Source organism: Copadichromis virginalis, linkage group LG14 (assembly GCF_057382275.1).
Source record: "Copadichromis virginalis isolate Kocher_CV1m ecotype Utaka linkage group LG14, C_Virginalis_male_GT1.1, whole genome shotgun sequence".
Lineage (NCBI taxonomy): Eukaryota > Metazoa > Chordata > Actinopteri > Cichliformes > Cichlidae > Copadichromis > Copadichromis virginalis.
The window spans coordinates 39,868,516-39,895,069 of NC_140631.1; the positions used below are offsets into that span (position 1 = coordinate 39,868,516).

Consider the following 26,554-nt stretch of genomic DNA (forward strand, 5'->3'; position numbering starts at 1 on the left):
ATACATTATAAGAGAGACAAAAGATTCAGAATAAAAATATCTAAAAATTACGTGCTAGCAAAGATGCTGTTGGAAGTATATCTTACAGGTAAAAACACAGTGATAAATAAGTAATCTTTATTTAGACAATTGTTTTGTATAAAGAAAAATTTCCAAGTTGTTTGTAATCAGATTTGACTGTAAATACATTCTTTACAATTTTCATCAAATCCTCCTGGAACTCGGTGAGTGTCCTTGTTTGGCTACCATTATAAATTCTTTCTGACCCCAGAAAGTCTAAAGAAACAATAGATCTTAATGCACAAGGGTGAAATCTGTAAAATGTATAAATAATATCCACAATATTCAGAACAAAAGGAACTAAGCGTTTAATAAATTAAAAGTCACTGCTCAGGAACAAAAACATGAATCTGTTGATAAAGAGAGGAAGGTGAAAGAAATATTAGTGTGGTAAACAAACAGATTTAATAATGGGTTTATCCAGTGAAGCACAGCAGAATAGCATTAAAAGGGAAACAGACTATCATGGGCTTGAGCACAATTTTTGCTGGTTTTTGTAGCAACTAATGATGAGGAATTGTTTAACTAATTTACCTTGTGTGGTACATCCGTGCTATGTTCCTGTCAATCCAGGAGCAGCCATGCTGTGACTTCAGAACCCCATGAACAGTTGTGGAAAACACTGCTCGAGGGTTGACAATGATCTTGAAGTTACTGTAATGAGTCTCCTTAATGATTGGTTCTTGGTACAGGTGAGCCAAAATGTTCACACCAGTGACATTCTTCCAGTCAGTCTGTGGTGGCAGACTTTGGGATGCTGGAGGAGCCAACATGATATTGATGGGGAACACGTTATTTTCAAACATGTAGCACTTGTTGGCACCATATTTGTTCTCCAGCAGCGGCAACAACTCTACCCAGCTGGCAACAGAATAACAAGATAGTTATAACATGTAAAACCACTTGAACAGCACACAAGCAATTAAAGGATGACTAACCACAGCAGGAAAGTTGAAAACAATTTCAATAATGTGTTTTAAGTGATCTCTAAGTGATCTTAAGTGATCTCTCAAAGTTTTTCTTTGGATTTTCCCATATTTCAGGACCAAACCTTGGACTTGACCTTCTACTTTTAATGTTTGTTTGTTTGTTATTTCACTAACCTGGGAATCGTTTAGGCAAGTCTACTAACTTACTATTGGTGTCATGAATCCAAATTTTGGCTGACATTGTCATCAATACACACCAACAGGACACACCTTCTTATTTAATGGTTTTTCTTTGTTTTTACTCCTTTCTACATCGTATATACATACTGCAGACTTCAAATTTATAAAGCAAGATATTTGTCATTCCTATCAAAGAAAAAAAAGATAAATAGCTGATCAAAGTGTTGTATAAAAGAAATATAAGAGAACACATTTTATTTATTTATTGTACTTTCAAAATAAAAATCACTTATTCCTAACTTTAATAAGCTGAAGTTCAAATGAAGAAAAATGTTCAACATTGACTGAACAACAAGAGAACTGGTTTTGAGATGACTGGATGTCTGATGCTGACTGATAAAGAATTGACGATTAAGGCAAAGCTTGATGAGGCATAAAAAGTCAAAGCCAGATCGTCAGGTTTCCGAATTTTTTTTCAATACATAAAATCGTTCAATAAGAATGTTTTATTAGTTAATGATCAGTTAATGATGGGAGCAGGTACAAAATAATAATATAAAGCAGGGGTAGGCAACTCCAGGCCTCGAGTGCCGGTATCCTGCAGGTTTTAGATCGCACCCTGGGTTAACACACCTGAATCCAATGATTAGTTCATTACCAGGCCTCTGGAGAACTTCAAGAAATGCTGAGGAGTCATTTAGCCCTTTAAATCAGCTGTGATGGATCATGGACACATCTAAAACCTCCAGGACACCGGCACTCGAGGCCTGTAGTTGCCTACCCCTGATATAAAGGAACAAAAAGCCTGTGACTAGAAACCTGGAACATGAAACATAAAAACCTGAGACAGGGAAATACGGAAGCACCGCCGCAGTTGTGGATATCAGGGGGACCACCTCTGTTCACCGGGTGGTCCCATCAACCATGGTCAAAAGGTATGTGAAACCCTGTGACTGCGGTAGAGGAACCACCAGATCAACATGCACATGATCAAAAACATTTGCCAGGGATGAGAAATGGTTCAAAGGGTGCCTTGGTGTGCCTATGGACCTTTGCATGCTGGCATGGAACGCACGCTGCAGTCCATTCACTAACAGACCTGCGAAGGACTGGACATTCAAAGCTCTTCCAAAGAAGAGCTTTGAATGTCCTTCAAGAAGCCTGGAGAACTATTACTAAAGACTACTAAAACATTATAAATATTGACTTTCAACCTCATTGACCTCTCTAATCATACAAACTGTTCTTGTTTTGTCTTATATTTTGTATTTCCATGTATGTTTGCAGCACATGTTTTAGTATATCACTGCACATATTTTCCATCTTCATAATAAACCATGAAAATACACACACATACCTGACGACTTTCTGGGGCAGTATGAGCTCATCTATATCATGTAGAGCCACATATCTGGACTGGTACATGTATCTGTAAAGGCAGTCATTGAGAGCAGGAATCTGACCAAAGTAGTGAAGTTCACCGGGACCATGTTCAGGCAGCCAGCCACGAGACACGTTCACATATCTGGACAGAGACCAAGGAATCACCTCCAGTAAACCTGAGAAAAAAACATTGGAAGCAGTTCAATGTCAGTAATTAAAACTAGACATTACAATTACTGCAACTCCAACCTCAAACTGAAATCATTGAACTGGTGAAATGCATTCTGGATCTTTATGGTGAAGCAGACACATGAAAACAAAACATTACCTGTTTTTTTTTTGTCTCAGTGAATAAGACTAGAGTAATAAACAACCTGGAGCAGCAGCAGTGACATGGCTAAGAAACAACCCAACACAAAAACTTAATGATCTCATTAAAACAACCTAAGGTTTTGGCTGCACTAAAAACAGACAAAACAGACTCTCATCTGTTGCTCTCAAACATGATCCAAGAATGAATGCTAGTTTTCATAAAGGTTTCCAATATTAGAACTGGACTGTGTGACTAAGTGAAAGGCTCTGTTGTTAATTGAAAGGAAGGTTGTGTATAGGAAATGAATTACTGCTGTACCATGTGTGAAACAAAAAAATAAAAAATACATAAATCCACAGAGAACTATCAGTTCTTTTAGGTACTTAGTTTTAGTCATTTTTAATGTTTCCATTAAACATTAGAGAAACCAATATTAAGTATAAATCCAGTTTGTGAGCATGGCCACGGAAGGATCCTGTGAGAGCTCATGCAGTCTTAATACTGAGACCACCAAACAGTTCCAGGTCTCTGTAATACACAGCAAGTCAAGATGACTCACTTGCATAAACAGTGGAAACATGAACATAAAGACACGGGAGAATCTGACAAAATGTGTAAGACAGTTTTAACTTTCACTCATTTCAGCTGCAGCCCTGATGGTGTTTGATGGTCTGAGAGCACATAAACAATACAAATTTGATAGATCTATAAGTACAAATTTGTATCCTGTTTTAGAATTATATATCAAGTTTTATAAAACAATACAATTGTTATGAAAATGTTTATAGCCAGCATTAGATAAATAAATAAATAAATACATAAATAAAATAAAATAAACATCAGGTGATACAGCTGCTTCTATTGATGTGTGTCAGACAAAGACCAAAACTTTAGATGGGGGGAATTTGTATATCTGTGTCTGAGTGCATGTGCATGTGTGTGTGTCCAACTCGAGAGAGTGCCCTTTCACCAGTTTTAAACAAAAGTCGACAATCCCCAAGCCGACGCAGGTGATCTTGAAGAAGTAGGAGGAAAGGGCAGAGAGTCATACACCGTCTTGTTATCTGGGAGAATTTGTTGTTCCAGCTTTGGCCCTGGAGCTTCCAGCTGGTTAGGGGAGGCCACATAAAGATAGTGGTTGTTCGGGTTTGGTTTCTGCATTCCAGTTCCATCATTGGTTCACAGATCTATCAATTTCCCGTTGCGGAGTCGCAAGCTTCTCTATGATTTTATCCATATTGCGTTCAATAAACACTGTCTGAGTACTTGTGGCTCTACCCACGGCATCAATCCAGCCGGCCTTATGGGATTTTGAGCAGCTGTAACCGTTTCCATTAGTCGTCAGTAAACCAGGGCCGTGCCAGCTCCAATCAGCAAGAACCCCGTTATCATGGTTCCGAATAGGTAGATGTCTTCAACGTCCTCCATTCAGCCTGCCCCAAGCCCAGGCTTCTCATTGAGAAGAGGATGTCAATTGCATCAAGAGACCAATTGATCAAATCCGTAATTTCTTGGTTAGAGAACAAGACAGAGAGAGTCTCTTTGAGTTAGACAAGACTAGACAAGGACAAGAGAAGCCAAGCAGGAAAGATGAGGGAGAAAGACGCGACCACCTCTGCCAAGAGCCAAACGACCCAGGTTAACATGTTTAATATGATGTCATTTTCAAAAGAATTGATTGGTCAGTAATGATTTCACACTTAACCTCTTGTTGATCTCTTATCCTAAAAATGATCTGCCCCTGAGAAGGTTAGGTTTTCTGTCTATGATGCCATATTGATATTCCTTGTTTAAACACGAACCATTATCATAGTACTGAAAACTCCAGGCTAATCCTGAAGTTGCCTGGAGAAGTCCAAATCCAGTACAAACTGGAGTGATTTATAGAGGAAACTGTAGTAAACTAGTGTATGTTTTGATCACAAAACATTAGTTGTGATTAGCTGAAGGAAGGAAGTTCAGGGTGTTTGGCAACTTCACTCAGTGTTCACTGTGGGAAAATGCCTTTAGCTGGTGATGTGAGGTCATAAGGAAAGACACACTCAGACAGAAAACTATACCATACTCCACCTTTTTGTGTGTAGTAGTCCAGTATTCGTTGCGTTTCAGGACTGCAGCTGGTTTTATAGACAACCACTCTGTTCACTCCCAGTAACTGCAGCATCTCAAGACTCTGTACCAGCTACAATCCAACACATTTGAACAACAAGTGTTAATATGCAAGGATGGCAGAAATGTCTTGTTTCTTTATTATTATTATAACTGTAAGGAATACTGGGAAAAATATACCTTTTCTGGTTTTATTTCTTCCTGTCTTAGTCTGCATACTTTAGAGAATGAGTTTCAAAAATCTATTTTTTCTGTCTTCTGAAAGCAAGAAAGCAAATGTCACTGTACCTGCAGCACGTTGGTAAAATCAAACATGGTGGAGATGCAGACGGTGAAGTTGTAAGGAAAAGATTCTGTCTTCTCCTGCTGGTTCTTCACCTCTAAAAACTCTTGGTTGGGATCATCTTAAGAGACCACACAAACATACACTTTTACCATCTTATTTTTGTAACTGAACTCCAATTAGTAATACTTTTTGTGTTAAACAATCTTAAAGTCAAACTGACATATAAAAATGTTTCAGGTATCAGTTACTCCCTGAAGCTTTGTTTTACTGACAGGCTATAGAGTAGATATTGATATTTCACAAAATGAGTGGGAGTCTAAACCTGGTGGTGACATAGGAGGCAAAATGAGAAAATCACTAATGTCAACATAATGTAAACCTGAATGGTCATCAAATAGTTCACTTAGAATGTAAAGTTTAGAAAAATTATTGTAGAACCTTTAAAAAATTAAGTAATTATTTACCTTATTATTTATTTACTTTGTACGTCGATATTTTGGTATTTAATTGATCTCATGCACACCATGAACTGGGACTAGATGTATTTTTGAAATCCATTCATTAATTGCTGAGATATTTCAACTTAAAGCAAACACCAAATTGACAAACAGACTGGCATTTACATTAACATGCCCCACAGCAAGGTTAACATTGTACTTGTACTTGTAGAGTTGGCATCAGCGGAGGTCACGGCAATAGAAGATGGTGTCTCACAGCCTGAGGGGAGGGGGCACATGATGTTTGCTGTCCCATAGGCAAAACCAAAGTGATCAGTGTGGATGTCGGCCACACCATTAGAGAGAAGCTGCTTTTCCTGGCAACGAAAGACACAGCGATAGGCCACCTTCTCACTCCGCAGCACCACTGCAATGGCACAAACCTGGAACAAGAAAAAGGCAGGAAGGAGGGTTTAATATAAGAGAAATTACAGGACAAGCATTATGTTTAACCACTGCCACCAAAGTGCTAATCAACAGCCTTATTGGACTCATACAAGCCAATCATGTTGTGTTACTCATCTGCATAGTAGATGTGCATGACAGAAAATATCCTTGTTCCTGTAAGTGAATATGTTGGTAAGTGCTTTTTTTTCTTGGTTTAATCTAAAATAAGGCAAATGTTTTCAATAACCTGCTGAATTCTGAAGTTTGAGCACTTACAGAAATATTATGATATCTAATATATGAAATCTAATTTTTGTGACAGTTGTATTTTAATGGAGAGAGACAGATGTACCAGCTACAATCCAACACAGTTTGATGTCATCCATGTGGATGAGGAGGTGGCTGATAATTGCTCCATTCTGTAGTCAATGTTGTCAATGATCTCACTGAGAGGGTTCAGGTTTATGCAGAACAGCAGTGGGAACAGAGCATCTCCTTGATAGCTCCCCAACTTGATGGTGACTTGTGCTTGTAAACATACATGGCAGTCCCAGTGGCATTTTGATCATCTTTATTGTTGTCCTGGTGCAGCCACAACAACCTGGTGCTGAATGCCCAGAAGACAGTGGAGATTATTGTGGACTTCAGGAAGCACACAGCCCCACTCCCCCCCATCATCCTGACTGACACCCCCATCACCTCTGTGGACTCATTCCGCTTCCTGGGTACCACCATCACCCAGGACCTGAAGTGGGAGCCCACCATCACCTCCGTCATTAAGAAAGCCCAGCAGAGGATGTACTTCCTGAGGCAGCTGAAGAAATTCAACCTGCCAACACGGACGATGATGCAGTTCTACACTGCAATCATCGAGTCCATCCTCACCTCCTCCATCACCGTGTGGTACGCTGGAGCCACTATCAGGGACAAACAGAGACTGCAGCGTGTTGTGCGCTCTGCTGAGAAGGTGATTGGCTGCAGACTCCCATCTTTGCAGGACCTGTACACCTCCAGGACACTGCGGCGTGCAGCTCGGATCTCAGCTGACCCTTCTCACCCTGGACACAGTCTGTTTGACCTGCTCCCCTCAGGCAGGAGGCTCCGGTCCATTCGCACCAGAACCTCTCGCCATAAGAACAGTTTCTTCCCCTCTGCTGTTGGACACATGAACAATAACCATATGACTGTTCCCGCTACTAACACATGACCCTACGCTGTGTTCACTGCATCATTCCATGATTGGCACTGATCACCACCTGCACTCATGTATATATCTTTCAACGTAGCACTCTTAATTCTTATTCTCATGTATATATCCCATGTATAGCTCATGCACATATCTTTCTACGTAGCACTTTTAATTCTTATCCCTACTTTTATTTTTTCATGTCTATTTAAGTGCTATTTATGACACTATGTTTGCACTGAAGCACCGCAGCAATTTCCTAATGTTGTAAACCTGCTCAACATTTGGCAATAAACCCCTTTCTGATTCTGATTCTGATTCTGATTTTACCAGTTGCTGTACACACACAGAGCTGCAGGTCTCCCGCTGCCAGCTCAACGTAACAACAAACATATTCACCAAAACTCCAAACTTTTAAGCCGGTGAGGCGTGATTGCGGATGCCGCTCAGGTGGGTCAATCGCACCTGCAGCAGCACCGCAAACCACGCCCCACCATAGTGCTATTGGCTTGAAGTTGGCCTCCAGCGGTTGCCACCTTCCTATTGAGTTCCTGACGAAGGCTCCTAGGGTCCTCTTGATCTTGTATAGTTCTAGGCATTCAAGGAGCCACATGTGGAGCATCGAGTCATAGGCTTTCTTGTAGTCAATTCAAGTGGTGCTACAGATTTCTAAGCCTGGTCTTGCAGTTTTGGGCAACTGCTCTGTCCACCACTAGCTGGTGGTTTGCTCCTCTGTTATTCTTGCCAATTCCTTTCTGTGCTTCAGAAAGGAAGCTGCAGCTTCAGCCTCACCTTCTCAGACGGCACTTTATGAGTGATGGGGCAGAGGTCTTGTAGGTCTCCTGGACGTTAAATGGTAAATGGTCTGTATTTGTATAGCGCTTTACTAGTCCCTAAGGACCCCAAAGCGCTTTACACATCCAGTCATCCACCCATTCACCCATTCACACACACATTCACACACTGGAGATGGCAAGCTACATTGTAGCCACAGCCGCCCTGGGGCGCACTGACAGAGGCGAGGCTGCCGGACACTGGCGCCACCGGGCCCTCTGACCACCACCAGTAGGCAACGGGTCAAGTGTCTTGCCCAAGGACACAACGACCGAGACTGTCGGAGCCGGGGCTCGAACCGGCAACCTTCCGATTACAAGGCAAACTCCCCACTCTTGAGCCCCGATCGGTTAGCGTTAGCAGAAATGAACTGGAGAGATTTTGAAATCTGGTTCAAAGGACCAAACTGTTAGTAGAATTCCCTTATGCAGTGAGACACCCAGAGTACTGAGTTCCATCATGTGCATCATGCTAGGTTTTGCTTCACCCCTCTTGTCAGTTAGATTAGACAGGAGCTGTCGAACCTCAGCCTCTGCTGCTCATGTCCGTTTTGGCAATGACCAGCATGCCTGCCTCAGTGATGCCTGATTGCTCATTGTCAGTGTCTGCTGCCCTGCCTTCGTGAGCTCCCTCTTTCAGGAGGAAACAGAGCTCTCACAAACGTTTCTCCACCCAAAAACGGTCTCTGACATTGAATTTTCTGAGTCTGCTACTGAGTAAAATTGGCATTTTCCCTAATGCTCCATCTGAGCCTGGGGTTTCAGGAACAGCAACCTTTTTTGCAGATTCTGTAAGGTCAAACACTATGTTTTGTGGCAATAAGCTCATTCCTGATACCTTTCCTGGGTCTGAAACAACTTTTTCTGAGACTGCTAGTGTGGAATACCAGTTGGACAAAGAGCAGTTCAGAAGACCCTTATGAATACTGTAATGAATAATGAAGTTTTATATTTACTTCATTGGCTGCCCGTGCATTTTAGGATCCATTTTAAGCTGCTTTTATTTGTTTTTAAATATTTGTCCAATGCTGCCCCTCTGTACCTCTCTGAGCTTCTTCATCCATACATACCTTCCCGGTCCCTCAGGTCGGCAGACCAGCTCCTCCTGAGCGTGCCCAGGACTAATCGTAAGCTCAGAGGGGATCGGGCGTTTGCTGTGGCAGCACCAAAATTGTGGAATGAGTTGCCTTTACATGTTAGACAGGCACCTTCCTTATCTGTTTTTAAATCACGTCTTAAAACATATTTATTTACCTTGGCTTTTAGCACAGCAGGACTTGTTGATGTCTCTTAATTTGTTTCTTATTAATTATATTATTTTTAATTTTAAGATATTTTATATGTAATTTAAACTGTTTCTTCTCTGTTTTATATTTGTAGCACTTTGGTCAACTTTGTTGGATGTAAAGTGAGTTATAAATAAAGCTGCTATGCTATGGCGCCTGTGTTTGGCTTTGCCGCTGCTGCTACAGCTCGTTGGAGACGACAGTGTAGTTTTTCACTGCCGTCACTTGTCGTTTGCAATATACTTTTTGCTCTTTTGTATTCTGACGTTTCTTCTGCTGCTTTAATTTATGATCGGGATACACTGTTAAACATCAAAGACTCAATGGAGATCTACTGTGACAGCTGGGACAGCTACAGAAAACCTTTTTCTCCTCCTCTGGAGTGTTCCGCACCTGACTGCGTGCTACTGTGCACAACCCGCGGCATTTCCACCCTCAAGAGACGAAAAAGGGGAACGAGGGCCGGCGTCCAGGTGAAACGGAGAAGGTACCGGAGGCTAGCTGCTTTGCTGTGGGGTGACTCTCGGTGTCTGCGACCAGTTCCTCTCCTGTCGTTTGCTGGGGATGTTACGCTGCCGCCTGGGACCCGAGCCCCATGGCTCGAAAGCAGTTTGCTCACTCTGTGTCCGTCATCCATTTCCCGTTTTGTTGGTGACAGCTACGTCTGCTCATCGATCAAGGTTTTTTCCAACTCTGCAGTCGCTGCCCTGTCCGGCAGGTCCACAGGTTTGCACAGGTGTTTAATTCAAGTACCGCTGCAGTCAGCTGTAGATTCCGCAGATAAACCGTCATCAATTCGGTTCGCCCTGCTTAACGTTCGCTCTATAACGAACAAATCATTTATTTTAAATGATCTTTTTATCAAAGAGTCTCTAGGTTTTATGTGTCTGACTGAGACGTGGCAGCAAAATAAGGATTATGTCCACCTGAATGAAATCTGCCCGTCTGGCTGTTCTGTCATTGGAACTCCGCGTCTTTTAGGACGTGGTGGAGGACTTGCTGCTGTTTACCAGGACAGACTCATATGCAAACTGGTGACTTCGGACTTCTTCTCTTCATTTGAGTCACAGATGATGAAGGTCGGCTCTCTGAAAACCTTTTATTGTATTTTAATCTATCGACCTCCTGGACCTGCTGGGGTCTTTCTAACTGAATTTAACGACCTTCTGACATCGATCATTAAACTGGAGAAGGTTGTAATATTGGGAGACTTAAACCTTCATATTGATGACGCTTCCTGTAACACTGCTGCTGAGCTCATCACTATCACTGAGTCTTTTAACTTTAAGCAGCATGTTTCTGGCCCCACACATACGAAGGGCCACACTCTTGATCTTGTTTTCTCCCTGGGTTTAAATATATATGATGTATGTGTGGAAGATGTCCATGTGAGTGACCATAGTTGTATATTCTTTAATTTGTCATTTTATGTGGATCCTTCACCTCCTAAATTGATGATCCAAAGGCGGATTATAAACCAGGATGCTGCTAGAAGGTTTTCTGCCATGTTTGTCCCTCGCATGGCTCAAAATGATATGGATTCACTTATTTTGTCTTTTAACAATCAATGTAAATTTATTTTAGATACGGTGGCACCTCTGAAACTAAATGTTGTCCATTCTTCAAATTTCTGTCCTTGGATAAATGAAAGTATTCGAAATTTTAGGAGATATTGTCGCAAATTAGAACGTTTATGGAAGGCTTCCAAGCTTGAGGTCCATAGGGTACATCTCAAGGAATCAATTTTCTCACTTAACAACATGATAAAAAATGCCAGAACGGAATATTTTGCTAATTTAATAGCTTCAAAAAAGAAAAATCCCAGAGTATTGTTTGATACAATTAAAAACATTGTCTCTCCTGATATTCCTCATGTACCAGTCTATACTAAATCTGACTGTAATGACTTTTTAAACTATTTTGTTAATAAGGTCGCTGCTATCAGGTCTAATATTTCTCCATCATCCTCTCAGTATCACATTGACACGTTGCTTACCTCTGATACTTGGTCCTCTTTTACTCCTGTTACCTTACAGGACATCAGTGCTCTGCTTGGTCGAATGAAACTGACTTCAAGCCACCTTGATGTACTTCCTCCATCATTTTTCATTAGTGTGTTTGATTCTATTGGCCCCTGTATTCTGGAAATAATTAATACTTCTCTTTATACTGGCTCAGTTCCCAGCTATTTTAAACAAGCTATTGTTGAACCAATATTAAAGAAACCAAATTTGGACCCATCTCTTCCAAGCAGTTACAGGCCAATATCAAAACTTCCATTGGTGTCAAAGATTTTGGAAAAAATAGCTGCAGAACAACTTATAAACTTTTTGGAAAAGAACAATGTTCTGGACATTTTCCAGTCTGGTTTCCGCAAATTGCACTCCACTGAAACCGCTTTGCTTAAAGTGTCTAGTGACATTCTGATGGCAGCAGACTCTGGAGAGTACACTGTTCTGGTTATGTTGGATCTCAGCTCTGCTTTTGATACTGTTGATCACAGCATCATGATAAATAGGCTGAAGGACTTGTTTGGGATTACTGGCGTTGTTTTAAAATGGTTTATGTCATATCTATCTGAGAGATCCTTTACTGTCTGTATAAATCATGTGCTGTCGGAAACATCAGTTCTGTCTTCTGGGGTACCTCAAGGATCTGTTTTAGGTCCTATTCTCTTTTTGCTGTATATCCTCCCTCTAGGCCACATTATCAGACGTTACAATAATATTTCTTATCATCTCTATGCTGATGACATTCAGTTGTAGTGTTCTTTCAAAGCTTCTGAGTTGTATAAATTGTCTTGTTTAAATAATTGTCTGTCAGAAATCAAACAATGGTTAAATGACAATTTCCTTCAGTTAAATGCAGATAAAACAGAAACTTTGATTATTGCACCTGATCACATGCTCTCAGAAATTAGGCAGCATATCAGTTTTTTAGACCCTTCATTTCAGTCGAGTCTCAGAAACTTAGGTGTTATATTTGACAGTTCGATGTGTCTTGAGAAACACTCTAAACAACTTGTCCGGAACTGTTTTTATCATCTAAGAAACATTTCTAAACTCAGGCTACTGGTGTCAAAGGCAGAACTTGAGATGATGATTCATGCTTTTATCTCTTCTCGTTTGGATTATTGTAACGGTCTTTTTACGTGTCTTAACAAATCAGCTCTGGATCGCCTTCAGTCTGTTCAGAATGCAGCGGCAAGACTTTTAACTGGTACAAACAAGAGGTCACACATTACTCCAGTTTTGGCTTCTCTTCATTGGTTGCCTGTAAATTTTAGGGTTCATTTTAAAATTTTAGTTGTAACTTTTAGAGCTCTGCATGGTGAAGCTCCCCAGTATATCTCTGACCTGTTGAAACCTCATGCTTCATCCCGAGCACTTAGGTCTTCAGGTCAGAGGCTACTGGTGGTCCCACGTACTAGATTTAAAACACGTGGGGATCGGGCTTTTCAGGCACTGGCACCTAGGCTGTGGAACTCTCTGCCGTTGTCTTTACGCTGTCTAGACTCTACTGACTCCTTTAAAAAGCAGCTGAAGACATTTTTATACAAACGGGCTTTTAACTAATTTAATTAATTTTAACTTGTATGTCTGATCTTACTGTAAAGCACTTTGTGATTTTTATCTGTGAAATGTGCTATATAAATAAATTTTACTTACTTACTTACTTACTATGCTATGCTACTGTAAATTTATGTAATTTCTTATTTGCTGCATTAAAATCTGAGGTCATACAAGTCCATTCTCAACATTAGCACCCTCACCTTCTGTGTTTCTACATAACTCCTCTCTTCCTGCACTAAAATGGAAAGTTTAACACGTATAAAGGAATTTTTACTATCTGATTTAGAAGTACATTTTTACTTTACTCCTAGATCAGTTTACCTTTATAGCCTTTGTGATGGTCCTCAAAGTTCTACATATTACAAAGGTTGTTGGATTTGTTATGGTTCAAAAATATTGGAGATGGACACCAGAGGAAAAACCCACAATAACAACACTGGTCCGGTCGGGTTGAGTCAAACGATGATTTAATGATCACACACGTGGGAGATGGACACTGTATGCAGACAGTCTCAGATCTCATCTCAAAAAACACATCTCCATAGTTTTATGAAATCAGGGTATTAGAACGCCCCCTCATGCGTAGTGACAGGTGTAATACAATCAATGTTGACAATTTTATTTAACACAAAGAATAACATTGTCTCCTTCCCGAGGGCAGACGCTAACTGCCCCCCTTCTCCTGGAACCGTCTGTACCCTGCTGAGACACAACATGGCAACTACAAGGACTCTTTCATTTATTAAGACCATCAGTGTGTATTGCTCTAAATCAAGTATATAATATTAAATGAATATTGCTGGATCAGCTACTTCTACTTAAAACATATTAAAACATGACTAAGCACAAAATCACCAAGAATGACATCTTATAAGTGCTGTGTAAGCGCGTGCGGCCTTCCAAGCTCAAAGCCTTTGCCCTCCATAGATCAGCCAGACTCGCGCTGGCTGTAGCTTTTAACCTTTAATTACCTTGAGCACAACTCTAGAATGAGCAACAAACTGCAATGTGTATGGAATGATCATGGTTACATCTGCAATGGAAAATCATGTTATTATTCTGGTACCTGTAAGAAAGATCAAATTAAAGTTATCACCATCACTGTAATGCAAAGAATAATATAAGATCAAAAACTTCAATTTATGCTTAATGCAAAGCTGGTTATATACTTCTAAGGAACTAATAATGACATATTAAAATATTAAATGATAATGAGAAAAACATCCCCTCCTTATTCTACAGATTTTAAACTCTTTGGAGTGTCCGAAACCTTCACTCTGCTACCAACATTGAACTTCAACACTGGATAAAAATATTGAGGATTATTGTAATGTACTTGCCGGAAAAACTGCTCAAAACTTTTGTTATGCTCTTATTAACATACTGATGTTTAGCTGATTTATTTGTAATAAATATTGTGTTTAGTCATAAACACAAATATCAGATTATAAATTCTGACTAATGCTCCAGCAGTTTTACAGACATCGGTTGATGATGTACCAATCCCACCACTTGCATGGAAATCCAGGGTTTCCATCACTTAAAACCTTTGCCCATTTCTAACAGGCCCTTTTCTCACTGTAGGAGCCATATGAGTGGTTCCCGTCTGAAGTGGGTTGGTTTAAATGGACTCACTATATTGGTGTATGGGTGTTGGGCGTGTCTCATGGGTGTGGTAGATAATAAATGTGGTTGCACTCACCTGTTCACAGCACCTGATGTGATGAGCAGAAGGTAGGGTGAGCACGAGGCAAAACTTTCTGTTGACCGCAACTTGAGCACAATTTGAATGATTTGATATATTTGACTGTAACTTGATGGTGTTTGTATATCGGAGTACTAATTAATGCCATAGACCAGGTTGTAATTGGACATAATAGTTAGTACAGTTATTGACGAGTTGCAGTTATTTTGCTTGTGCAGTCTGTGCGTTTGTTTGATAGTTAATCCCATGTGCTGATTTGTGGTTTGGACGGTTGCATGTGGAAATAAAGAAGCAAATGATACAGAAGTGTTCTGTGCGTTTATTGTTGCGCGTCATCAGGGTCCTCATGTTTAGCCTGCCGCGGCCATTGGTTGGAGTAGCCGCAACAAATTGTCAACAGAAACCGTTTGTAGGTTTTATTGGATTATTTATAAATAGATGAGTTTTATTGATGATAGTTTTGTAGTTTGCTGTTGCCTTTTACCACCCGCTTTTAGATTAAGCCTTTGGCTACATAAGCACATTTTGTTCAGGAGTCTTGTTCCCCTGTTAGGTTTTAGCAGTACAGCTGCACAAGGCGTTGTACTGATTTGCTTTCTAGTATTTGTGCATCAGGCGGCTGAAGCCATTGGCTTGGGAGTACCGCCGCAGTTTGTGTTTAAGACAGTTTGTCTTCCTCACAGCTGATGGTATGGAGGTACATAAATACCCACCGCTAGTATGTACGGAAGACTAGGTGGAGTTAGTTAGGTTTAATAGGCAGTTAGTGGGGGATATTGCTCCTGTCAATTGTGTATGGCCAGGGTTTATGAAGTGAATGTCATCAAGTGGAGGCGTTGGAATGAAGCTGTGTGGCATAGGTGCAGTTCAGCGTTTGGATTTCGTAATGTTTTGAAGAAAAATGGAGACACACCAATTAATACAATGTGGTGATGTGGATGGAAAGAAAAGAAAGCCAAAACCGACTGCTAAGGCTTTGGAGAATCAGATTGAAAGACTGCAAACAGAACGTCACACTAAGATTAATAAAATTAAAAAGGTCATAAAAATTATTAAAGAGTTAAAGCAATATGAGGATAATGTTTCAACTGTTCAGGCTCAGTTAGAGAATTTGTCTGTGTTGCTTAAAGAGGCGACTCATCTGCATGAAACCTTGCTTCCTTTGCTTCCTCAAGAAGAGCAAGAGAAACAAACTGCTTGGTTTATAAGTGTGCGAGCACATAATACTGAGTTTATGGAGGAGATAAAGAAATGGCTTCATGATGCAAAAGGAAACCCTCAGAGCAAAAATCAGGTGTCTGAGCTTGATTTGCCAGATTTAAATCCACCTGGTGTTGATTCCTCTGATCCATTACCTGCTGGAAATGGTTCTGGTGCTGCTAGGCACACCGGGAATGTTGGTAAAGGTGCTGCGATAGATGATGTTAAACCAAGTGATAGCATCTCTAATGTTGGAAATAAAAGTTGTAAGAAAAGCAAATCATCACTCAGTGGCTCAATGGTTTCATCTGCCTTGTCAGCACGCATAATGGCAGAAGCTGACATGGCTGCCCTTCTTGTTCGACAGAGGTTGTTGAAAGAAAAGCATGCTTTGGAAGAACAAGAAATACAGCTTAAGAAAAGAAAGGAGCTGCTTGACTTGGAAACTGAAATAGCAGCCTCAGCAGCAAAGGTGAATGTTTTAAAAACTTCTGAAATGTCCCGAGTCTCAAGTGCTGCTAATGTTAAATCTGATGGAATGAATTCGTATTTAGAACGAGAGCAGGGGCTTTTAGCCGTTTTAAATCCTAATGCTCCGACGTTCAAACCTGTGTTACCAGAACAACCATATCAGGGTGTGGCTGCAAGTGATCATCAAGCACAGGTATTGGATGTAAGGCCCAAGGTTAAAAATACTTTTCAACCCAAGGTCGTTTCATTGGAAAGGGCAGAGACTAAGTTACATCAAGTATTTCCAGGTGCAGTTTCAACTACTCAGATGATTTCGCAGTCTCACGCACAATCAAAACCTCTCACACATACAGTGCAAGGTGGTGAGGGTCATGATCATCTAGTCACAGTTTTGAAGAAACAAAATGAAATTACAACTTTATTGGCTGAGCAGCAGTCTCTGTTTTTGTTACCAAGACGTGACATTCAGTTATTTGATGGCGATCCTTTGCAATATCAAACATTTATGAGAGCTTTTGGGCACATGGTGGAGAGTCAAACTCACAGTGCTAAGGATTGTTTATATTTTCTCGAGCAATACACTAGAGGCCATCCCAGAGAAATGGTCCGAAGCTGTCAGTATATGCCTGTTGAGTATGGATATGCTAAAGCGAAATCTTTGCTCCAAGAGAACTTTGGCAATTCGCTGAAAATTGCTGCTGCCTACATTGAAAGGGTCAGTAAATGGCCATCTATAAAATCTGATGATGTGAAGGCTTTGCAGGAATATGGATTTTTACTAAGGCAATGTTGTAATGCAATGGGAGACGTTGAGTCCTTGCATGAGTTGGATGTCTCTGCTAATATGCAAGCAGTTATAAAAAAGTTGCCTTACAAGCTCAGGGATAAGTGGAGAAATGTTGTCTGCGATTTGCAGGAGAGATTTCAACGTAAAGTGTCTTTTTGCGATGTTGAGTTTGTTGAAAGGCAAGTTAAGATTGCAAGTGATCCATTGTTTGGGGATATACAGGATCCTCCGACAGCCACCAGAAAAGATGCGAGGAATAGTAAATCTCAGTTTTACCCTAAGGCTAAGCGGAGTAGTTTTGCTACTACAGTAGCCAAGGTAGAAGGGAAGATTGAGCCAGCATTGAGGCGAGAAAATGGTTCAGTTATGACCAAGGCCTGCTTGTTTTGTGGAGCAGGGCATATGTTGGAGTTGTGTCCTTCATTTGAAAGAAAGTTACACTGTGAAAGATTATCTTTTTTGAAAGAGAATGGTGTGTGTTATGGTTGTCTGCGCATTGGACACAGAAGCAGGGACTGTAGGAAACGTCTCTTGTGTAAAGTTTGTAATCAGAAACACCCCACACTCTTACATATTCACTCCAAGCAGAGGGAAAGTGTTGCAGTGCAAACTATAGGAGGGAGAGAACCACCAGATGAAGGTCCTTCATGTGCTGTGCAAAGCAGTGGTGTTACTGGGGCCGGTGAGCAAAATAGTGCTCTGTCCATAATACCAGTTAGAGTGAAGTCTAAGAAAGGTACTCAGTCATTAGTAACCTATGTTTTTCTAGATCCTGGGAGCTCAGCTTCATTTTGTACGGAAGCGCTCATGAATAGACTGAATCTTTCAGGAAGGAAAACTGGCATTCTTTTGCGGACAATGGGTCAGGAGAAAATGGTCAGTAGCTACGTGGTTTCAGATTTGGAAGTAGCTGGTTTGGGTTTAGATCATTACTGTGACTTGCCTGACTTATTTACTCAGAAAAGCATGCCTGTTCATCAACGTAATATTCCCCGACAGGAAGATCTCGACAGATGGCCACATTTGCGCCATATTAACGTACTGGAGATAAATTCCGGGGTAGACCTGTTGATCGGGACCAATGTGCCCAAGGCTTTAGAGCCATGGGAGGTTGTCAGAAGTCAAAATGGAGGTCCCTATGCAGTAAAAACTATGCTGGGTTGGACGGTGAATGGTCCTCTCAGAGTTGGCTTTATCTAGAGAAGACCAGCAGTTTATGAAGTCAGTGATGGACTCTGTCAAGTTGGTTGATGGTCATTACACCATTGGTTTACCTTTTAGGTGCAATCAGGTAAACATGCCAAATAATAGGAAGGCTGTAGAACAGCGAGCTATGAGCCTTAAACAGATGTTTGTCAAGGATGATTCCTGGTTGTCAGGGCCAAAGTTTCTTGCTGAACCAGAAATTAATTGGCCAGTGAATCTTGATCTTGGAAAGATCTCCATAAATGATCCAGAAATTAAAATGGACATTTTAGTTCATGCTGTTGATGCAAATGAACACAAGAGTGCATCAATCAGGAACATCCAGAAGGCCTACAGAAAGCTGGCTTTGCAGTTACACCCCGACAGAAACAAAGACGACCCGCAAGCCCTGGACAAGTTCGCAGACTTGGGGGGCAGCCTACGAGGTTCTCTCAGATAAGGAGAAAAGGAAACAATATGACGTGTATGGAGAATACAGGCTCAAAGAGGGTCACCACAGCTTTCACAGCAATGTCTTCTCCAGTTTCTTTGGTGACTTTGTTTTCATGTTTGGTGGCAACCGACAGCAACAGGACAGGAATATTCCCAGAAGAAATGACATAATACTGGGCCAGGAGATTACACTGGAAGAAGTGTACTCTGTGAACTTTGTGGGTGGTGAACGCGAGTTGAAAGAGGCAGTGGAAGGATGGAATCAGGCACAGATTCATGAGATGCTGCTGCAAAAGGGCATAAAATGGATTTTTAATCCTCCTGCTGGTTCCCATCATGGCGGTGTTTGGGAACGTCTCATAAGGTCTGTTAGGAAGGTGTTAAATTCCATTTTGAAAGTGCAGAATTTGGACGAAGAAGGCCTTTGTACAGTTCTTTGTGAGGCAGAGGCTATTGTGAACAGTAGACCAATAACTAAAGCCTCTACTGATCCTAATGATTTGGAGGCCTTGACTCCTAACCATCTGTTGTTGCTTAAGACCAAGCCATTGATACCACCAGGAGTGTTTCAGAAGGGGGACGTGTATGGACGACGTCGATGGAGGCAAGTTCAGTACATGTCTGACCTGTTCTGGAAGCGCTGGGTCAAGGAGTACCTGCCCCAGCTTCAAGAGCGTCAGAAGTGGCAGAAAATCGGACGGAACTTCATTCCTGGGGATGTGGTTATCGTTGTCGATGATTCTGCGCCTCGTAACTCTTGGGTGACTGGAAGGATTGTGGAAGCAATTTCTGACAGTAAAGGACTTGTACGTCGGGTTCGTGTTAAGACAAAGACTGGTTGTTTGGACAGGCCGATCACTAAAGTGTGTCTTCTACAGGAAGCAGAAGAGTCATGAAGATTGACTTTTTCTAAGTGTCTATATGTATTACTGTGTATTTTATTATGTTGAATTAAAATTGTATCTTTGAATGTTTGATAAAGGATTGATCATGTTTATTAGTATGACTCCTACATGGTAAGTGTGAGGTAATTATTGCTCTAAAATAATTAGGGGCCGGTATGTAGGAGCCATATGAGTGGTTCCCGTCTGAAGTGGGTTGGTTTAAATGGACTCACTATATTGGTGTATGGGTGTTGGGCGTGTCTCATGGGTGTGGTAGATAATAAATGTGGTTGCACTCACCTGTTCACAGCACCAGTTGTGATGAGCAGAAGGTAGGGTGAGCACGAGGCAAAACTTTCTGTTGACCGCAACTTGAGCGCAACTTGAGCACAATTTGAATGATTTGATATATTTGACTGTAACTTGATGGTGTTTGTATATCGGAGTACTAATTAATGCCATAGACCAGGTTGTAATTGGACATAATAGTTAGTACAGTTATTGACGAGTTGCAGTTATTTTGCTTGTGCAGTCTGTGCGTTTGTTTGATAGTTAATCCCATGTGCTGATTTGTGGTTTGGACGGTTGCATGTGGAAATAAAGAAGCGAATGATACAGAAGTGTTCTGTGCGTTTATTGTTGCGCGTCATCAGGGTCCTCATGTTTAGCCTGCCGCGGCCATTGGTTGGAGTAGCTGCAACACTCACGTTTCACTAGATTTCATCAGTGGCTTACCCTCTCTGAAGTTAATGCCTACCTATGATTAATCCTACCTTTTCAAAGCTGCTCACTTCATTGTCCTGTTGCATTATAGCATAACATGATGGTTTTTCCTTCTATTGTGCTTCCTATGCTCCCCTCTGTCTGTGTCCTCTGTCTCTTCTCCTTAATATGTATTTCTATAATTTCTACAAGAAAATTCCATTTATTTTTGCCACCCAAAACCGATTCATATAAAAAATATTACTGAGACCTTAACAATGTCTTTATGTCAATTTCTTGTCAAATCCTTGTCTGGCATTTTCTGAATGTTCAGTGACCCCCAAACATACAGTACTGGGGGCGACCGTGGCTCAGGTCGCCCCCAGGTCGCGTATCTGTAACCGGAAAGTTGCCGGTTCGATCCCTGGGCTCTCTGTCCTGGTCGTTGTGTCTTTGGGCAAGACACTTTACCCTAACGCCTACTGGTGTTGGCCAGAGGGGCCGATGGCGCGATATGGCAGCCTCGCTTCTGTCAGTCTGCCCCAGGGCAGCTGTGGCTACAACCGTAGCTGCCTCCACCAGTGTGTGAATGCGAGAGTGAATGAATAGTGGTATTGTAAAGCGCTTTGGGTGCCTTGAAAAGCGCTATATAAATCCAATCCATTATTATTATTATTATTATTATTATTATTATTACTGTGCAAAATGTTTAGGCAGTTATGAAAAAATGCTGTAAACAAAGAATGCTTTCAGAAATATAAATGATTGTTTATTGACCCCAAATGTATTCTGCAGCAGGAGAACAACCCTAAACATACAGCCAAAGTTATTAAGAGCTATCTTTAGGGTAAAGAAGAACAAGAAGTACTGGAAGTGATGGTACGGTCCCCACAGAGCACTGATCGCAACATCATTGAGTGTGTCTGGGATTTTATGAAGACAGATGTGAGGAAGCCTGCATCCACATAAGATATGTGGTTAGTTCTCCAAGATGTTTGGAACAACCTACCAGCTGAGTTCCTTCAAAAACTGTGTGCAAGTGCACCTAGAAGAACTAATGCTGCTTTAAAGGCAAAAGGTGGCCACACAAAATATTGATTTGATTTCTCTTTTGTTCATTCACTGCATTTTGTTGATTGATGAAAACAAATGATTAACACTTCCATTTTTGAAAGCATTCCTTGTTTACAGCATTTTTTCCTCACCTGCCTAAAACCTTTGCACAGTACTGTTCATGCATTATTGGAACCAATATAGAGATTTAAATAATGGAACACTACAACCTTTATCTCTTTACTGACCTTTTTTTTGTCTGTGCGGTGTTCCAGATAAGCCGATACCAGTAGTGTCTTTGTGCCTTTAACCATTGCAAGAGTGTATGTGTACGGTCTCTGGGCGGATGGTCTCTGAGGAACTGCATAGGTGAAAAAAAGATGACACCGCTTTGTCCATAATGACGTCAGAATTTTTTCTTGTTCCCAACTTTATCACATTCTCTGCATCCAAAGTCTAGACAAGCTCCCAGTAATAAAGTTACTAGGAGAATTGTTCTTCGCAGTTCCAAAGCTGTAGATATTCAATTCAGTTTTATTTATCTAGTGTTAAATCACTACAATAGTCTCCTCAAGGTACTTTATATTGCAAGATGTAACAATGTAACAACGCAGATGTAACAACAAAATTTGGAGTAAGCATGTAGCGACTGTGGGAAGGAAAAACTCCCCTTTTAACAGGAAGAAACCTCAGACAGAACCAAGCTCAGGGAGGGGCTGCCATCTGCTGCTACCAGTTGGGGGTGATGGGAGGTAGACAGGACAAAAGAAACATTGAGGAAGAGAACCAGAGATTAATAATAGGAAATGAAAATGCAGAATGGTATATAAACATAGTGACTAAAAAGGTGGGTGAAGAAGAAACACCCAATGCATCATGGGAGTGTGAATGTTAAACTGAACATTTAGCATTGTCACTACCCGATCCGTACTGGAAACCCGATCGGTACCCCGCATGCGTGAAAGGTGTCTACTTCTGGTCAAAGCATTTTACGATAGTTACAGGTCAGAGTATCTGTTAAGATGTTAAGAATAACAAGTATCTCTTAAAATGTTTCCGATAATGAAACATTTAATATAATGTAGACAAAAACAAAAGACAGTGACAGATCAGGACTCCCGATCCTTACTGCGCATGTGCAAAGTCGGACCGTACAAATCGGGTCTACCCAATCCGTACCGTGCATGTGCAGGGGTTTTCTTCTTCTTCTGTTCGTTTAATGGCAGTTTACTCCCCAGTGTACGAGGATACCGCCACCTGCTGACTGAGCGAATGAACCCTATTGTAAACTGAATTAGCGTCATTACAAACGTGTGTTAAATTTGATTTAGTGATAATCGAGTGTGTTTATGCTTGTCTGTGTGGAGAGGATTGTTGGAATAGTGATGATGATGTCCGCTATCACTGTCAATTGCCAGTAAACACTTCATCTGGCTGCTGGATCTTCACGTGACATATTACCAAGTCTGTATTATTAACTCTGTAATTAGGCACCATTCTTCTTATTTTACGGCGCTGTTGTTCAATCAGGCATTCTCCATAAAGATCTATGGAACAACCTAACAACTTAAATTACAGATATTAAATATTTCACAATAAAGCTGAGCACCTTTAATTACTTATACTATAAATTTATAACTTTTGGTAATCATGGTAATCATTTTGATAATTTATGCAGTCTTATTTGTATTTCATTTAAGTTCTGTATTCCACTCCAGCTAATCTGTATTCATTGTACCCCCTTTCACTGTGGTTTTATGCAGCTAAATACAATATCCCAAAAGGTTGATTCATCTGGATGTAGTGTTTTCAGTGGAAGAAACATTTCGTCACTAGTCCAAGTGACTTCTTCAGTCTCAGCTGACTGCAGATTTCCCCAATCTTATAAACAGTACATTTGCACAATGACTGTATTGGCGACTGTCAAGCCTTTGAGTCGCCGAGCAGCTGAATAGGGGAATAATGTTGACGCGCCCGCTGTTTAAAACGTTAGTCAAAGTTCCAAGTTAAAACTCCTTTATTTGTTATCAAATCCTTAAAATCCGTAGAAAAACAGTGAACAAAAACATTCTAAGCTTGAGCAGTCAGCAAAAGTCGACTTCCCCCATCACCCACTCATTCACAAATTCCCTCAGGACGTGAACAGGTGATATAGCAATCACTATTACCGACACCACGTGACCCAAAGCTACGCCTATCCACAACAGACTGAAACCAGCCCACTGAATGAACAATGAGCTTTGAGGTCAGTAACTTGATCATTAATATGCAAATTGTCATGACCATTGATCAAAAACCACGGATCAAAGTCCATTGATCATTAATCAAAGACCATTGAGCAATGGCCATAAGTACCATTCACAGAGAGTTGGGGAATTGCTGCAATCACAGCATTGTAAGATGGTCAAAGATCTACCCTTGACCCCCTCCTTGAGCGTTTCTCCCTGTCCTTTCATTATTGAAAGAGTGTCCACTGGGCTGTAGGTGTAAACAGACTGTGGAGTCCTGGCCTGACGAGGTGGCTCATCTGTATTGGGCCATCTGCTTCGCCACAGGTTGTTTGGTTTCCCCAATGCATAAATCATGGCAATCCTCCTGGCACAGCATATTACTCTGTTTGTGTCGGGGGACCCGATCCTTGGGGTGGACAAATGTGCTCATATTTGTGAGCCCCCATCCCCCACTGCAGAAACCCTCTGAATTCTGGAACATTCTGAATTCTGGAATTGGAGGAAGAGTGTCAGCCCTTATACTGGGAGCTTGTTATATTGTTCTGTGGGACCAGTTCCCAGTTTTGATTGAAGCTTTTTATGCTTAAAATGTTCCCTTTTGAGAAAGCTCATAGTCAGGGCTACATCAAATGACCCTGCATCTTCCCTTGATTATGCTTTAGTAGGACTAGGCCATTAGGGTTTCCCATGATGCACTAGGGGCTTCTTCTTCAGTCACCTGTTTTCATGATCTGTGTGTTTATTCGCCACTTTGCAGTACACCAATAGTTATTATTTTCCACAGTGTATCTTATGTCTTTTTTCCCTCCCCTTACACTCAGCCTATCATTGATGCAAAAAATCTTGGCTTCGTTTCAAAATAAAAATAAAAAAAGTAAATCTAGGCCCTCTTGCTTCTTATATTAAACCCTCCATTAGAAACCTAGGTGTTACATTTGACCCAGCTCTGACGCTGGACACACATTAAATCTTTGGTTCGCTCTTGTTTTTACCAATTAAGAAATATTGCTAAGCTGAGTGACATTGTGTCATGCTCCAAATTGGAAATGATTATTCATGCTTTTGATTCATCTCGCTTAGATTATTGTAATTCCTTGTTTACTTGCTTAAGTAATGCCTCCCTGGAACGACTGCAGGGTGTTCAAAATTCTGCTGCTAGGCTTCTGACAAAGTATCCCAAATACTCCCATTCCACTCCCCTGCTGACTCAACTGCATTGGCTCCCTGTCAATTTCAGGGTCTATTTTAGGATTATAATCATGACCTATAGGGCCCTGCACGGTGTAGCTCCAACTTACAGTACATCAGTGATCTTCTTCTTTCTTATCGCCCTAGCAGGTCCCTGAGGTCTTGTGACCAGGGCTTGCTGGTTGTCCAGCATACAAGGTTAAAAACAAAAGGTGACAGAGCATTTGTATCAGTGGCTCCCAGACTCTGGAACTCGCTCTCTTTGAGTTTGAGATCTGTGGACTCAGTCATTTCTTTTAAAAAGCAGTTAAAAACGTATCTGTTTAAACTTGCTTTTGGTTGATTTTGTTTATTTGAGGTTGTATGTCCGTTTCTGCTTCTGTGAAGCACTTTGGGATTTTTTTTTTTTATCTTAAAAGGTGCTACATCAATAAAATTTTACTGACTTTACTTTTACTTTGAAATAGCAATAAAAAATAACAAGTTTAACATTGAGCACCATCCAGTAAAAGTTAGCTTACCAACATCTCCTTGACTGCTGTTCTGAGTCACATTTAGTTGATCTAAGACTTCTGAACTTGCGACTGCACTGTAGTACATGATCCGGTGGTGGAAGATTTTGTCAGTCCTACAGAGATAACAAGTAACAGCATTGCTGGAGAAACCCAAAGTTGCAGCAACTACCACAATGTGGCGGTATTGAACAAAAATAAAATCCTGTGAGTTATATGAGTTATATATGTGTATATACTAAACAAAAATAGGAATGCAACACTTTTGTTTTTGCTCCCATTTTTCATGAATGGAACTCAAACATTTTCTACATACACAAAAGACCCATTGCTCAAATATTGTTCACAAATCTGTCTAAATCTGTGCTAGTGAGCACTTCTCCTTTGCTAAGATAATTAGTGGTGTGCGATACTGCATATTTTGGTATCAATCCAATACCAAGTAAATATGGGCCAGTATCGTCGACACCAATACTTTTCAATAAATAAAGTGGAAGCGTCATTGAATTGCTAAATCTCAATTAATATTTTTGTGATTTTTCCTTTTTTATTATTAAATAGTTAAGACCCAGGACATAATTAGAACAAAGTTTATAATGAAATAGAAAATGCTTTATTATTGTGGCGCGGTGTGGTCTGCGAAGCCGCTGCATGTGAGATGGACTCACCTGCATGGCTTGTGCTCTGCTTGTGTTGTTGTTGTTTTGGTGGTGATGTGTATGGCCCGCAGTGGGAGAGCTGCAGCCGTTGAATGTACTGTTACAGCAACCGTGTGGTTATTGTAAGGGTGACAGCGTGCGGCTCAGGGTGAGCCGGAGGCTGGCGTGCCAGCGTGACCTGCCAAGCTGGAGACGGAGGTTGAGGTGCGCGGGGGTCCTGCCACTCACGGTCCGGCCTCTCTTTCAACATAGGCTGGCACACTGTGTGGTCCTGTGTCACGGCCGCCTACCCAGCTGCCTGTGAGCCCCGGCTCACTCTCACGCCTGCTGCTTAGCCACTGCTTGCCACATGGGTGGTCACCGGACCAGCTCCCAGGCTGCCGCTGGAGAGTGGGCGGCCCACAGAACCACCTTGTCACCGGTGCCGCTGGATGCGCGGTCGACCGCCAGAGCGGACACTTCCCCATCGCTGGGCAGGGACCTGGGGCGCCGATGGTCCGGGT

General features: G+C 41.2%; 1 protein-coding gene across 4 annotated transcripts in view; it reads right to left on the bottom strand.

Annotated features, from left to right (window-relative positions):
• LOC146694660 (uncharacterized) overlaps positions 1-26,554 on the bottom strand; it is a 52,231-nt gene that overhangs the window by 3,671 nt on the left and 22,006 nt on the right. For 3 of the 4 annotated variants that reach the window (XM_085430921.1, XM_085430919.1, XM_085430920.1), the window contains 7 exons: positions 25,402-25,508; positions 21,710-21,822; positions 5,918-6,140; positions 5,263-5,378; positions 4,936-5,047; positions 2,527-2,728; positions 595-921 (listed from right to left, as the gene is read on the bottom strand). In XM_085430921.1, the coding sequence (XP_085287047.1) occupies positions 595-921; positions 2,527-2,728; positions 4,936-5,047; positions 5,263-5,378; positions 5,918-6,140; positions 21,710-21,822; positions 25,402-25,508 (1,200 nt within the window). The remainder of the gene's footprint in view (positions 1-594; positions 922-2,526; positions 2,729-4,935; positions 5,048-5,262; positions 5,379-5,917; positions 6,141-21,709; positions 21,823-25,401; positions 25,509-26,554) is intronic. The other variant, XM_085430922.1, reaches the window with a different exon arrangement.